General features: G+C 44.5%; 1 protein-coding gene across 3 annotated transcripts in view; it reads left to right on the forward strand.

The window, feature by feature from the left end:
• bub1bb (BUB1 mitotic checkpoint serine/threonine kinase Bb) overlaps positions 1 to 15,122 on the forward strand; it is a 154,773-nt gene that overhangs the window by 15,034 nt on the left and 124,617 nt on the right. Inside the window, exons 2-4 of one of the 3 annotated variants that reach the window (XM_072486145.1) lie at positions 4,009 to 4,108; positions 7,096 to 7,269; positions 10,566 to 10,625. In XM_072486145.1, coding sequence (XP_072342246.1) covers positions 7,136 to 7,269; positions 10,566 to 10,625 — 194 coding nt within the window. In that variant the 5' untranslated portion in view covers positions 4,009 to 4,108; positions 7,096 to 7,135. The remainder of the gene's footprint in view (positions 1 to 4,008; positions 4,109 to 7,095; positions 7,270 to 10,565; positions 10,626 to 15,122) is intronic. The other 2 variants (XM_072486144.1, XM_072486146.1) reach the window with 2 other exon arrangements.

The raw sequence follows: 15,122 nt of genomic DNA on the forward strand, positions 1-15,122 counted from the left end.
GGCAGTTTCCAGAGGGTGGGTAGGAGAAGGGAGCGTCTCTGACATTTACAAGGAACTTATGGGGTCAGAGGAAACGCAGACCGAGGAGCTGAAGCGCAAGTGGGAGGAGGAGCTGGGAGGAGAGATAGAGGATGGTCTATGGGCGGATGTGCTGAGTAGAGTCAACGCGTCCGCAACATGTGCCAGGCTCAGCCTGATACAATTCAAGGTCGTTCATCAGGCTCACATGACAGTGGCCCGGATGAGCAGATTCTTTGGGGTGGAAGACAGGTGTGCAAAATGTGCGGGAGGACCAGCGAACCATGTCCTCATGTTCTGGACATCTCCGAAGCTTGGGGGATTTTGGCAGGGGTTTGCGGAAAACATGTCCACGGTGTTAAAAACAAGGGTGGCACTGAGTCCAGAGGTGGCAATTTTCGAGGTGTCGGAAGACCCAGGAATCCAGGAGGAGAAAGAGGCAGACGTTCTAGCCTTTGCTTCCCTGGTAGCGGATACTATTAGCTTGGAGGGACTCAAAGCCCCTGAAGTCAGAGACCTGGCCATATGACATGGCTAGCTTTCTCTGTTTGGAGAAAATCAAGTTCGCCTTGAGAGGGTCATTGTTGGGGTTCGCCCGGAAGTGGCAACCGTTCGTCAACTTCTTCGCGGAAAATTAATCGTCAGCAGAAGTGGGGGGGGGGGGGGGTTAAGTTTAGCTTAGAGTTGGGGGTTAATAACGGTGGGACCTGTAAGGGAGGGAGACGGCTTTTGCACCATGTTTATAGTTTCAGGTACATACCTCAATAAAATGTTTATTTAAAAAAAAAGGAACCAAAACGATGAAGATGTTCAGTGCATGTGAATTTGAGCTCTCTGTAGACGACATGTGGTACATGTTACGGTTTTATATTGTAGACATGGACATTGAGTCCATCATAGGAGTGGATTCATGTGAATCCCTGAACTTCAGTTGAGCAACTGTATGTACCGGAAGACGTCTGGCCAGCTGAATACTACAGATCCCTGCAAGATATCAATAGTGCAGACATTTGATGAGGATTGAGAAGACGACAGGTGGAGGACGGCAAATCAGACAAAGACTGAAGAGCCAGCGAGCATTCCGCAATTCTGGTTAACAGTCTTCAAGAGCATGCACGTGCTCAGTGGCATGATACAGGAGCATGAGAAGCCGAGCTTCACTCTCGAGCCCAATGAGTATTTCACAAACGAGTTGATCACAAGTATATCGGTTGGGTTCATGGCAGCTTGAATCATTCTTTGATGAGCCAGAAATCATGGGGTGTACAGGCTGTAAGATTGGCTGGAGGGAGGGCAAAAATGTAATGTTGAAAACAATTCAAACGAAACCGAAACACTCGCAGAACAGTTACGAAAACTGTACCAAATTAATCGATCTTTAATTTCTTCAGTTCTCCTGTGTGCAATGTTATATTTTACCGATGAGATCGTTGCAGAAGATGCTGAATCTGATGATGAGTACTAGTTTGAAGACATGGCATGGAAGGTGAGATAGATGAAGACCAGTATGAACTGCTTGTAGATCTTTTTCGCAGGAGCAAGGACGGGCTTAATGAAAAGACCCAAGAAGCGCTACTCCGGTGGTTTGGAAGGATTGACGAGGTGGTCATGGGGGACTCCCAGACTGCGCTGGACACTGAGAACAGAAGCTCTGAGATGGCGCACTCCAAAATAGAAGCTGAGATTGCAGTGGCTGATGCCTCTGAGGACCAGCCACTGAACATGCTAGAAACAGACAACATCGTCCCAATCTTAGAGAAGCTTGCTCCCGACATACTTGGTGAATCGATAAATTATTCCGGTACTCGACTCCCTGATCATCGCGGATACTGAGGATGAATGGGAAGACATGAATACAATGATGGCAACACTGATGTTGAAGAGATTGACAGCTCCGAGAGTGAAACAACAGAGGACCTGATGACTATCTCGCTAGGCGGCTCACCAGATCAATCGCATATTATCGAACAAGACCATGATGACCCAACATCTGGAACATCATGACCAGAGTGTGTCAGCATAGTTATTTCGAGTGAAGAGCCATTGAGTGATGCTCCAGCGAGTCAAGAAGGTGCGGCACCTGTGCCAGAATTTAACCTCTACCCACCCAGACAACAGAAACTGAGACGCTCCAACATCTTGTTGAGGCTGCAGAAGTGGGCATGGTCGCAACGCAGTGATAGTGCGCCAGTGCCTCTGGATCCACTTGAGACTTTTCAGACCTCCGAGCACAGGGTGCAGACCGGCACTGAACCAGAGGCTGCCTAGCCTCAACATAAAAGAATTAGCAAACCAATTGTCAAAACAAGTGAGAGCCAGCTCATCCCACTGACAAAAGAAAAAAAGGTGAGGTCATGACTGATAAACCAGAGGCAAAAGAAACAGCAAACACACGGAGAAGCAGCAAACCGACGGAGAAGCAGCAAACTGAGTTGTGGCAAGAAGCGCAAAAGTAAAGAGGCTGGTGATGCATGTATGGCAATCACGGATGCAGGCCATCCAAAGGCACAGAGTAAAGAGGAGAAGAAGCAAAAAGCCGGCACGTAAACCAGTCTTCGAAAAGGCTGGCAATAGCCCAAATGATCGAGGGTGGTCCTGTAAAGGAAGCACAATGATCTGGGCGAAAGATGCCAACGCTGACCAGGCATATCATGTTTATGGATACCCTAGTTAAACTCATTCACATTGTTTAAACATATCACAAATGTATAAAATTTAAAAAGTAATAATGATTGTAAACAAACATTGATGTTTTCTGAGAAAGGGGAGGGGATGTGGTGATATGCCTCTTAGCAATATTGTAGGTGACTTGTGGTGCGACCTCCAATCAGCAGATGGTGGTGCAGACCCACCATGCCATGTGACAAGGCACTCTCATATAAGTGTGGGCACATCCGGTGATCAGCAGATGGTTAGAAGTCATGCAAGAGGACAGCCGTGCCTTTGGGTAGTTCCAAGGAGTAAAAAGAAACTCCATGATAGCTTGCTCTGTAACAGATTGCTATCTTAGCACATGTGATTTAATAAAGATCCTGGTTTGGACAAGTCAAGTCGTTTGGTAGATTCCTTGCTTGACATCGAGCACAACATCACTTGATGGGGGATGTGGAGCATACTGCTGGTATGGTTAGTGCCAGCCAGCAGTGCCCCTGGCAGCAAGATTGGGTGCCAAGGCCAGAGGCCCCCATGGTGCTGGGCAACGATGGAGGGCAGAGTGCCAGGGGGAACAGCTGGGTGTGGGGACAGGGAAGGGGTGGAGTGGGAACATGCAGCCTGGTGGACCTGGCAGGGCACGGGGCTATGCACCATGCTAACGTCTGCCTTTCACCCCCTGCAGACAATGGACTTCTGGAGGTGGAAGCAGTTCATTGGCTTCTTTAAGGAGGATTGAGGTGTCAGCAGAAGGGGAGGGGGGTGGTTAAAGGGGTTAAAATAGAAGGCAGGACAAGAGGAGGGGGCTAAGGGGGGGGGGGAAGAGTGATGTTGTGTTGGGTGTTCCGATATACAAACAAACCAACACGGTTGTAGGTGGTACAACTCTGTTTTATTATTCTGTATAATAACAACTGTTAACTTCTGGCTGTGGTTCGTACTTCACCAGTTAGCCTGTGGACCCAGCCCTAGCACTATCTTAGAGAGGCACTCAGCACATGGTGTATGTCTGAGTGGCGCGCTGTGAGCTCTGTGCTCTGAGCTATCTCCTGGTGGAATGAGCGGGAACTGTGGTGTTCCCTGTTTTATAGTGCGTGTGCTCTCACTGATGATATGCTGTGATGTTGCGTGTGTGTTGATTGGTCCGTCGACCTGTCCATCAGTGTGTGTGTGAGATTGCACCGTGATATGTTAATATGGATATCATGACAAGTGGGTGTTGGTTATTGATTATGTTGTGTAATTTAATTTCTGCTTTCATTTGTTCTGTTTGTTTGTTTTATGCAAATGGCTGAATAAAATATATATTTTTTAAAAATGTATTGAAATTCTTTTGAGGACATTACAAGCACGGTGTGCAAAGGGGACGGTGGATGTGGTGTATCTGGATTTCCAGAAGGCATTCGACAAGGTGCCGCACAAAAGGCTGTTGTGTAAGGTGAGGGTGCATGGCATTATGGGTAATGTATCAGCAATGATAGAGAATTGCTTAACTAACAGAAAGCAAAGAGTGGAGATAAATGGGATGTTGTATGGCGATTAGTGGTGTGCCTCGGGGATCCGTTGTTTACAATTTACACATGATTTGGAGTTGGGGACCAAGATAATGTGTCAAAGTTCACAGATGACAAAGATGAAAGGTTGAGTAAAGTGTGCAGAAGACATATAGTCTGCAGTGGGATATAGATAGTTTAAGTGAGTGGGCAATGGTCTGGCAGATGGAATACAATGTTGGTAAATGTGAGGTCATACATTTTGGTAGGAATAGCAGCAAAATGGACTGTTATTTAAATGGTTAAAATTGCAGCATGCTGCTGTGCTGAGGGACCTGGGTGTCCTTGTGCATGAATCGCAAAAAATTGGTTTCCAGGTGCAGCAGGTAATTAAGAAGGCAAATGTTGTCCTTCGTTACCAGAGGGATGGAGTTTAAAAACAGGGAGGTTATGTTGCAGCTGTATAGTGCTGGTGAGGCCACCCCTGGAGTACTAATTTTGGTCTCCTTATTTGAGAAAGAATGTATGGCATTGAAGGGGGTGCAGAGGCGATTCACTAGGTTGATTCCGGAGTTGAGGGGATTGGCTTAATGAGGAGAGACTTATAGTCATATTTGTTGGAATTTAGAAGAATGATGGAGAAATCGTATAGAAACATATAAAATTATGAGGAGGGGGGTAGCACTGTGGCGCAGTGATTAGCATTGCTGTCTCACGGTGCCAAGGTCCCAGGTTCGATCCTGGCTCTGGCTCACTGTCCGTGTGGAGTTTGCATATTCTCCCCTTGTTTGTGTGGGTTTCGCCCCCCACAACCCAAAGATGGGTAGGGTAGGTGGATTAGCCACGCTTAATTGCCTCTTAATTGGCAAAAATGAATTGGGTACTCTAAATTAATTAACAAAAAAAAATTTATGAAGGGAATAGTTAAGATAGAAGCAGAGAGGTTGTTTCCACTGGCGGGTGAAACTGGAACTAGGGGGCATATCCTCAAAATAAGGGGGAGCAGATTTAGGACTGAGTTGAGGAGGAACTTTTTCACCCAAAGGGTTGTAAATCTCTGGAATTCCCTGTGTTGTTCAATTGCTCTGTTTTATTACCTTTGCTCTCGAGTTGCCAGGTATCTTTATGATACCGCCATGGGGTTCAAGTCCGAGTAATGATCAATAATCCAATACACCGATTAGTAAGATTTAAATCAAAGCACATTTATTATACACAGTAATCGCTACTCATGCAGAAATTCTACATCTAAGCTACTTCTACAATTAACAGGCCGATACTTAACTTTGAACTGGCCCACCAGGTCAGGGAAACAAATGGCCTTTCGTTCGGGTTCTGAGCCTGCGGGATTTGAAGTTGGTACGGTTTGGTAGCTAGGAGCGCCTATCTCGTAGCGAGCATTGAATTAAGACTTAAGATTTCGATCTTCACTGCTCCGGTCACGGTCAATGTTGGTTTGTTGTTGCTGGGTGACCTGGGCAGGAAGAAGAGCGTGAAGAGAGCGAAGAGGTGGAGAAGAAGGGAGCGATTTGAACTTGGGGCTCAATTCTTATAGTCCCCAGGGGCTTCCCGCCTTTCGGGGTGGACCCTGTACCGGGTCCCGAGTGATTGGACTTTGTCCCAATTGCTTGGTTCGATTTTCTCCAATACTGGAGCGGTTCCCTGATCGATGGGCGGTCTTGAGGTACTCGTTCACCTCCTTTTGTGTAGGCTCCTGCTGGCGCCGAAGAGTCTGGTTTTGCTTTGTGTGTCTAAATGTTGCTTATTGTTCCCGGGGATTGCTCATTAGTATGCAGGTGGCTGTTGTTTTGTTATGCTGATGGTTGCTGGTATCGACATTGTCTGGCCTTTCCAGAGGTAAATACACAGCCAACCTGCAGCTGCTGGTTTTTGTCTTGTTGGCTGACTTTCCCATCAGCCTTTGCCATTCACCATTTTGAATCGGGAATTGGCCATTTTAAGTGGCTACACCTGCCCAGTGAAGCAGTTGAGGCTACCTCATTGAATGTTTTTAAGGCAAAGATGGATACATTTTTGTACCGTAAAGGAATTCAGGGTTACGGTGAGTGGGCGGGTAAGTGGAGCTGAGTCCACAAAGATCAGCCATGATCTTATTGAATGGCTCGTGGGGCCAGATGCTACTCCTGCTCCTCGTTTTTATGTTTATGTTCTTATGATATAGCAGAAAAAAGTGTCTGTTCTGGACGGAATTAGAGCGGTTGTTCCCGCCTGCAATCTAACTGCACACTTTTTAGGGGGGGGGCGAGGCCGATCACTCCAGCCCCCAACGTGAACTCCCCCTGCCCCCAGTCTCACCTGTTAGGGGGTCCTCTAGCCCCGCACCCCACCTCCCTTTTGTGAAGACTAGTGCTAAACAGCACCCGCCTGAGACCTCTGAGGTGAAGGGATGCTATCCCAATGCCTTGGGCAGATCCGGCGAGTGCATATTAAAATAATGAGACTAGCTGCTCACTTTAATATGTAAATTTGCCATTGGGCAGGATTCGGATTCCAACGCCTCAAGATTCCACCAGTCAGCTCTCCCCCTAAAGGGGGGAGCAGCCTACGGTTGCCCAGGACTATGGCAATTGTTATGATGGGCAGCTCGGTAGCACAGTGGTTAGCACTGTTGCTTCACAGCGCCAGGGTCCCAGGTTCGGCTCCCGGCTTGGGTCACTATCTGTGTGGAGTCTGCACATTCTCCCCGTGTCTGCGCAGGTTTCCTCAGAGTGCTCCAGTTTCCTCCCACAAGACCTGAAAGACGTGCTTGTTAGGTGAATTGAACATTCTGAATTCTCCCTCAGTGTACCTTTACGGGTGCCGTAGTGTGGCAACTAGGAGCTTTTCACAGTAACTTCATTGCAGTGTTAATGTAGGCTTACTTGTGACACTAATAAAGATTATTATTATTGAATAAACTGCATTTCTTCAGTTGCAGGGATCTGCTTGTGAAGGCTGCCTAACCTGGTAAAATGGCAGAGGCAGATTGGGAGCTGAGTAAAGAGAATGTGCAACCTTTGAAACAAGGCCGGGACGTGAGTACACTTCAGAATGTACTTGCACAGCATGAAAGCCCAAGTCAGATCAGTATTCAAGAGCAGAAACTGTAAGTAATGATGTTTGACTTATTTTTGTGGGTGAATTGGCAGCCACGTGAGAGGGGGAAACCACTGCGTTGTTTGGTTTTCAGTATAATTGTGATAGCGGGGTGTAAGCTATACTTGAATATTTGTTGCACAAGGCCTTAACAAGTAAAGAGCACTCAGTAGTGTGCTTACGCTGGCCATGTTATGGTAACTCAAAGTTATTATAATTACAGAACTCTTCCTTGAGTTTTTCCCTGCCTGGTGATGCTCTGTAACTAGAATGCTGAAAAAAGAACACACACAAAAAAAAAAAAAATTTTTTTTAAATTAAATGTGTTGCAAAGGAAGTCACTCTGTCTCCCAACTGGATTGAGTGATGATGGCATGGGAGAGCACCGGGGAGAGAAGTTGTTCAGCCCCTGTAGGCCCCTTTAGGGGAGAGAGCAGCATCTTCTGGGGATGGAGTCAGAAGTCTTGTGCACAGGTGAAAGTGGAGCGACAGGTTGCAACGAGTCGAGGAGCAGCAGCCTGCAGTGAGTCGAGGGTGTCCCGATTCCAGAAGTGACAGCGTCACGAGAGGTAAGCTGCAGTGAGTCGACAAGCGGCTGGGCCACAAGGAGTGGACTGCAGATGGGCCCCAAGGAGCAGGTGTGACCACTTGACAGTTTATTTGAGTTTTGGAGTGTCGAGCATTGGTCATCCATTAAAAATTTTATTCCTGGGGCGGCACGGTGGCACAGTGGTTAGCACTGCTTCCTCACGGAGCCGGGACCAGGGTTCGAATTCCGGCCCCGGGTCACTGTCCATGTGGAGTTTGCACATTCTTCCAGTGTCTGTGTGGGTCTCACCCCCACAACCCAAAGATGTGCAGGGTAAGTGGATTGGCCACACTAAATTGCCCCTTAATTGGAAAAAAAAGAAGGCTTGGGTAATGTAAATTTAAAGTAACGTTTTTATTCCTTCCTGAAATGTATTTAATTTTGATGGCATTCGAATAAAAAATCACTGTACTGGAACATTTGTGGTTCTGTCTCTTTAAATCTTATGTTACCAGACCTTTAATCTCACTGCTCTGAAAACTCTGATCAGATTTTGACAGCTGTGACAAAATTCTACCACAGCTGCTGAGACAATCCACAAAATTCTAAATGAAAGGACCGGGCGGCACAGTGGTTAGCACTGCTGCCTCAATGCCAGGAACCCGGTTCAATTTCGGCTTGGGTCACTATCTGTGTGGAGTTTGTACGTCCTCCCCATGTCTGCATGGATTTCCTCCGGGTGTTCTGGTTTCCTCCCACGGTCCAAAAATGTGCAGATTAGACAGATTGGTCATTCTAAATTGTCCCTTGGAGTCAAAAGGTTAGGTGGGGTTACAGAGATAGGATGGAGGAGTGGGCGTAGGTAGAGGGTGCTCTTTTAGCGAGTCGGTGGGCAGACTTGATGGATGGACCGAATGATCTCCTTCTGCACTGTCGGGATTATATGATTAAATCCATCAAGAAGCAGTGATCATAACGTGGTAGAATTTAGTGTTCAGTTTGAGAGTGAGAAAGTTGCATCAGAAGCACCTGTGCTAAACTTGAATAAGGATAATTACATTATGAATAAGGATAATAATGTAATAATGTGCGCAGAGTTGGCTGGAGTGGACTGGGAAAGGAGTTTAGCAGAAAAGGCAGTTAGTTGATCAGCGATGGCAGACTTTTATCAAAATAATTCCTCACTCACTCACAACAAAGGTGTATCCCAGTGAGGAAGGAGGATTCTAGGAAGCAAAGTTAACCAGGGAAGTTAAGGATAGAATTAAAGTGAAATAAAGTACATATAATGTGGCAACGACTGCCAAACCAGAGGATTGGGAATTTTTTTTTAAAAACAACAAAAGCTGACCATAATGAAGAGGCCAAAGTGAATAAGAGGTTCCTGAGAGATTGAGACTAGGAAAATAATAACAGGGAACCAGGAAATGGCAGAGGAATTAAATAAATACTTTACATCAGTCTTCACTGTAGGAGACACTAATACCATTCCAAAATTAATTAAACAAGCGGCAAAGGGGGAATGAAATAAATACAGTATCTCTAGAGAAAAAGGTGATGACCAGCAAGATAGATAAAGGGAAACATGTAATATATTTGGATTTCCAAAAAGTGTTAAATTAAGTACTGCACACAAGGCTACTTAATAAGATGAGAGCCCAGGGTATTGGGGTAGTATATTAGAATAAATGTTTGGCTAACTGATAGAAGACAAATTTGGGATAAGAGGAGCATTTTCAGGATGGCAATCTGTAACTAGTCCAGTGCCACAGGGATCAGATGGGGCCACAATTATTTACAATATATGTTAATGACTTGGACGAGGGAAGTTAATGTATTGTTGCCAAGTTTGCAGATGACACAAAAATAGATGGGAAGGTAAGTAGTGAGGGTGACATAGCCCACAGAGGGATATAGGTGGATTATTTCAGTGGGCAAAAAACTTAGCAGATGATATATAATATAAGAAAATGTGAAGTTATGCACTTTGGTAGGAAGAATAAAGGAGCTAAATAACAGGCAATTGAGTATAATTTCTCAAGTCTTGCTAAAACTATACAATGCACTCATTAGACCACACTTAGAACACTGAATCGTTTTGGTCCCCTTATCTAAGAAAAGATATACTGGCATTGGAGGCAATCCAGAGAAAGTTCACTTGGTTGATCCCAGGTATGGAGGGATTTTCGTGAGAAGTTGGAGTTTAGAAGAATGTGATGTGATTTTATTGAGCCATCTAGGATTTACAGGGGAGAAGTTGAAAGGATGTTGCCCCTTGTAGGAGAGTCTAGGTCCAGAGAGCATAGTTTCAAAGTAAGAAGCTCCCCATTTAAGTCAGCGATGAGGAGGAATTTCTTATAGGGATAAGGTAGGAAAGTGGAATTGAAGATTCGTATATCAAATCAGTCATGATCTCATTGAATGGTGGAGCACACCCAATGGGCTGAATGGCCTACTTCTGTTCCTATGTCTTATGGCCTTGTGTGTTTCTATATTGCAGCTACCTTTGTCCTAAATGATGGGTGCAGGTTGACTTTTTTGGGAATGATGACTCATAGGCTATATTAAAATGGCACTGGATTGCTCTGCAGCTCACCTTGGAGAGAGAGAGAGCAGGCAGGCAATGATTTTTCCTGGCTCACTATACACATTTTTAGTAGTGTACAATTTTTCACGTGGATTATCTGATTTGTAGGAGCATTTAAATGAATAATGTCATCACTTGTAGATGTCTGTCATTGTTCACTATAGTTAATGTCCGTTAATTTTAATTTCAGGGCTTTTGAGGCAGAAATCCGATTTTATTCTGGTAATGATCCTCTGGATGTGTGGGACAGGTAAGCGGTTGCATTTTTAATCTTCTGCCTTGCATTCTCCGAAGGACATTTAAGAAATAAATAAATAAAAGTTGTGCCAAAATCCAATGGATAAGTTGATGCTGTATATGTAACTGGAAAAATGGTGCAGGAGGGAGGGCTTCAGTTTTCTGGGTCAATAGGATCAGTTCTGAGACATAACAAACCTGTTTAACATGGATAGGTGCACCTTAACACGGCTGAGACCATTGTGTTTTGAGGAAGTGGTAGTTAACAAGTGATGTGGGGAGGACTTAAACTCATTGGGTGGTGGGAGAAGCATCGGTGTAAAGCAGCAAAAATCGAGAAGCACAGAGGACTAGGAGAGACAAATAGCAGAATAAAGCACTTCAGAGGGATCAGATAGGGAAAATGCAAGGCAGTTCAAGATGGATTTAGAGAGCATTTAAATAAATGCTTGTAGTGTAAATAGATGGGGATGGTGAGATGCAGCGCAAGTTGCCACATGGGACTATGATTTAGTGGCAGTAACAGATAAGGCTCAATGAAGGGAAGAATAGGTAACTACAACATAATTGAAAAGAAACGGGTGGCACGGTGGTGCAATGGTTAGCACTGCTGCCTTATGGCGCCAAGGACCCAGTTTTGTTCCTGGCCCTGGGTCTCTGTCCATGGGGAGTTTGCCTATTCTCCCCGTGTCTGCGTGGGTCTCACCCCCATAACCCAAAGATGTGCAGGGTAGGTGGATTGGCCATACTAAATTGCCCCTTAATTGGAAAAAAAAAAAGAACTGGGTACTTTAATTTTTTTTTTTTAAATTTAAATAATTAGAATGAAAGGAGGTGTTGGTAGCAAATTAAACTATTCTGGCACTATAGTTTGAGATAGTTGTGAAGTCAAAAATAACCTGTTTGGTTTGTTACGATACCCTGGGCTAGTGTGCGACCAATGCCACGCGACTGAGTCGCAACACAGGTGAAATTAGATTTTACATTAATACCCATGGCTTTGGTGGAGTTAAATTAACCAGGTTTGTCAAATTTAAAGTAACCTTTTATTATTAACAGTAAGTATAACTAATAGGCCAAAAAACCTCCTGGCTATCGACTATCCAACTCCCAACGCTCACTCTTTATTCCCCCCCCCACTCTCTATACAGATAGCCAAATAACACCGAGGGGAAAAGGATGTTTGAGAGGTAAAGCTATTATGATTTTTAAAAGAGGATCAGGATTTTTGATTCAGATGGATGTCTTCCAGTTATTTTCTTAAGGCTAGGCTTTTAGTTTGGTACTTTCTTTTCCTTCATATTATAATGATCTTCAGACTCAGAGACAGCAGGCAACCAGCAACAGAGTAGGAAACTAATTTGGGGATAAAATGTCCTTTGAGGATCTAGAGGCTTCTGGCAGGTTCTCTCTTTGGGGGTGGGGGTGGAGGCGGCGGCAGAACACTGTTGCCAGTTAGCCAATCGAACCAACCTCCAAAGCTGGTTCCTAAGATTATTCTGGCCATTGGGAGGCTTTCAAGGAGGTGATGGTATGTGTACAAAATATACACAATTCCATGAGGGGGGAGAAGAAAGGACATCTGCAGTTGCATCTCTGGTTGACTGAAGGTCGAAATCAAAAGGAAGCAAAAAAGCTTTATGCCATCCTAAGGTTCATAATACAGTAAAGTACCAAGCTGAATGCAGAAAGTGCAGAGGAAATCTAAAGAAGGAAACCAAGGGTCAGATTTTGGGCAGGTAGTGACTGATTAAAGTGAATACAAGTCTTGAATGGTTAAAAAAAAAAATTTGTTCACGAGTGGGGCTAATTAAGGTCAAAAAGAACACTTCTTCAGCCATATGTTCTGCATCTACAAGTAATAAATACTTTGACAGTATCCTGTTCTCCAGAAGATCAAAGCAAGTGGCAGTAAAGGAGTTATACCAATATTGGATGAGATAAAAAATTGATGAAGAGGAGGCATTTAAAAGATTGGAAATACTCTAACGGTCAAGCAGCACGGATGTGATGTATCTTACATTATTGTGGGATGTCAGGTCAAAGTTGAGGAGACTTGGTCAGAATCTTCCCATCTCCTTTGAAATGGGGATTTCACACCTTAGACCTTTGTTCAAAAAGTGAGGGATAAACCCAGTGAACATAGGCTAATTAAACTAACATTGAGTGTGGGAAAATCTTTAGATACTAATTCGGGTTGAAATTATTTGTCACTTGGAATAGTAAGAACTAAAATTAAAATTAGCATGATTTGTTGAAGGATAAGTGGCTAATTTGAGTTCTTTTGAAGTATAGCATAGGGTTAATGTTGCGTATGTGGATTTTCAAAAAACATTTGACAAAGTACCACATAATAGTTGTTGGCACAATTCAAGCCCCATGGAATTCAAGGGATCGTGGCAGTGTGGATGCAAAATTGGTAAAGGAGCAGCAATCACAGAAGTGGTGGGCAGGTTTTTTTTCCAGACGTAGGGTTATATAGAATGATGTTCCAAAAGGTTCATATTGCAACAGCTGCTGCTTTTTTTCAATGTATGTTAATTACCTGGACTTGAGTAGACCGAGCATAATTTCAAAGTTTACTGGTTATATTAGATTTGGAATGCTATTGGCAATGAAGAGAGTAATCGTAAACTGGGGGAATGAGCAGCCACATGGCAGATGAAATTTAAGGGAGAGAATTGTGAAATGATACATTTTGAAAGGAAGAACAAGAAAAAGTAATATGTTTGAAATGGTAACATTTTAAAGTGGGTGGAGAAGAGACCTGGGCAAAGAGAAAATGCTGGAAAATCTCAGCAGGTCTGGCAGCATCTGTAGGGAGAGAAAAGAGCTCACATTTCGAGTCCAGGTTACCCTTTGTCAAAGCAAAGAGACCTGGGCATGGAGGGAAACAAATCTTTCCATGTGGCAGGACATGTTGAGAAAGCTGTTTAAAAGCATACGGGATCCCTTGGTTTTATTAATAGAGGCATGGAGTACAAAAGCAAGGAAGCTATGTTAATGTTTATTTTTAAAACTAGGTCTCATCTAGAATATTCAGTTTTGGGTATCATACTTTAGGAAGGACATCGAGACTTTATAGAGGGCTCAGAAAATACTCACTGGAACAGTTCCAGGGATGAGAGACTTCAGTTATGTAAAGAGACTAGAGAGGCTATCGGTGTTCCTCCTTTTATGGACAAGAGATTATCAAAGTCGTGTAGAATTTTGAGACAGAGTAAATAACCATTGATAGTTTCCTGTGGCAGAAGGCTCGGTAATCAAGTCATTATCAAATAATAAGAGGTGACACAAGTCCAGGTGGTGGGGTTCCCAGGTATCTGCTGCTCGTGTCCTTCTAGATGGTAGTGGCCATGGGGTTGGAAGGTGTTGATAAGGAATCTTGTGAGCTACTGCAGTGCATCTTGTAGATGGTACACATGGCTGCCACTGTTCGTTGGTAGTGGAGGGTTTGAATGTTTGTGGAAGGGGGAGCAATCAAGCGGGCTGCTTTGTCCTGGATGGTGTCAAACCTCGTGGGAATATTGTAGGAGCTGCACCCATCCAGGCAAAAGGAGCGTATTCCATTATACTCCTGACTTGTGCCTTGTAAGACCATAAGACGTAGGAGCAGAATTAGCCCACTCAGCCATCGGGTCTGCTCCGCCATTCAAACATGGTTGATATTTTTCTCATCCCAATTCTCCTGCCTTCTCTCCATAACCTCTGATCTCCTTATTAATCAAGAACCCATCTGTCTCTGTCTTAAAGACACTTAGTGATTTGGCCTCCACAGCCTTCTGTGGCAAAGAGATCCACAGATTCACCACCCTCTGGCTGAAGAAATTCCTCTTCATCTCTGTTTTAAAGGATCGTCCCTTTAGTCTGAGATGGTGTCCCCTGCTTCTAGTTTTTCCGACAAGTGGAAACATCCTCTCTGCGTCCACTTTATCCAGGCCTCACAGCATCCTGCAAGTTTTAATAAGATCCCTCCTCATCCTTCTAAACTCCAACGAGTACAGACCCAGAGTCCTCAATCGTTCCTCATACAACAAGCTGTTCGTTCCAGGGATCATTCTTGTGAACCTCCTCTAGACCCTTCCCAAGGCCACCACTTCCTTCCTTCGATACGGGGCCCAAAACTGCTCGCAATACTCCAAATGGGGTCTGGTCAGAGCCTTGTATAGCCTCAAAAGTACATCCCTGGTCTTGTATTCCAGCCCTCTCGACATTTAGTTGGTGGTCAGGCTTCGGGGGGGTCAGGAGGTCAGTTACTCACCATAGGATTCCTAGCCTTTGATCTGTCCTGGTAGTCACAGTATTAATGCGACTAATCCAGTTCAAGTTTCTGGTCAATAGTAACCCCCAGGATATTGATTGATGGGTGATTCAGTGATGGTAATGCCATTGAATGTCATGGGGCGGTGGTTAGATCCTCTTTTGTAGGCGATGGTCGTTGCTTGGCACTTGTGTGGCACGAATGTAACTTGCCACTTGTCAGCCCAAGCCTGGATGTTGTCCAGGTCTT

This window comes from Scyliorhinus torazame, chromosome 2 (genome assembly GCF_047496885.1).
Source record: "Scyliorhinus torazame isolate Kashiwa2021f chromosome 2, sScyTor2.1, whole genome shotgun sequence".
Classification (NCBI taxonomy): Eukaryota; Metazoa; Chordata; class Chondrichthyes; order Carcharhiniformes; family Scyliorhinidae; genus Scyliorhinus; species Scyliorhinus torazame.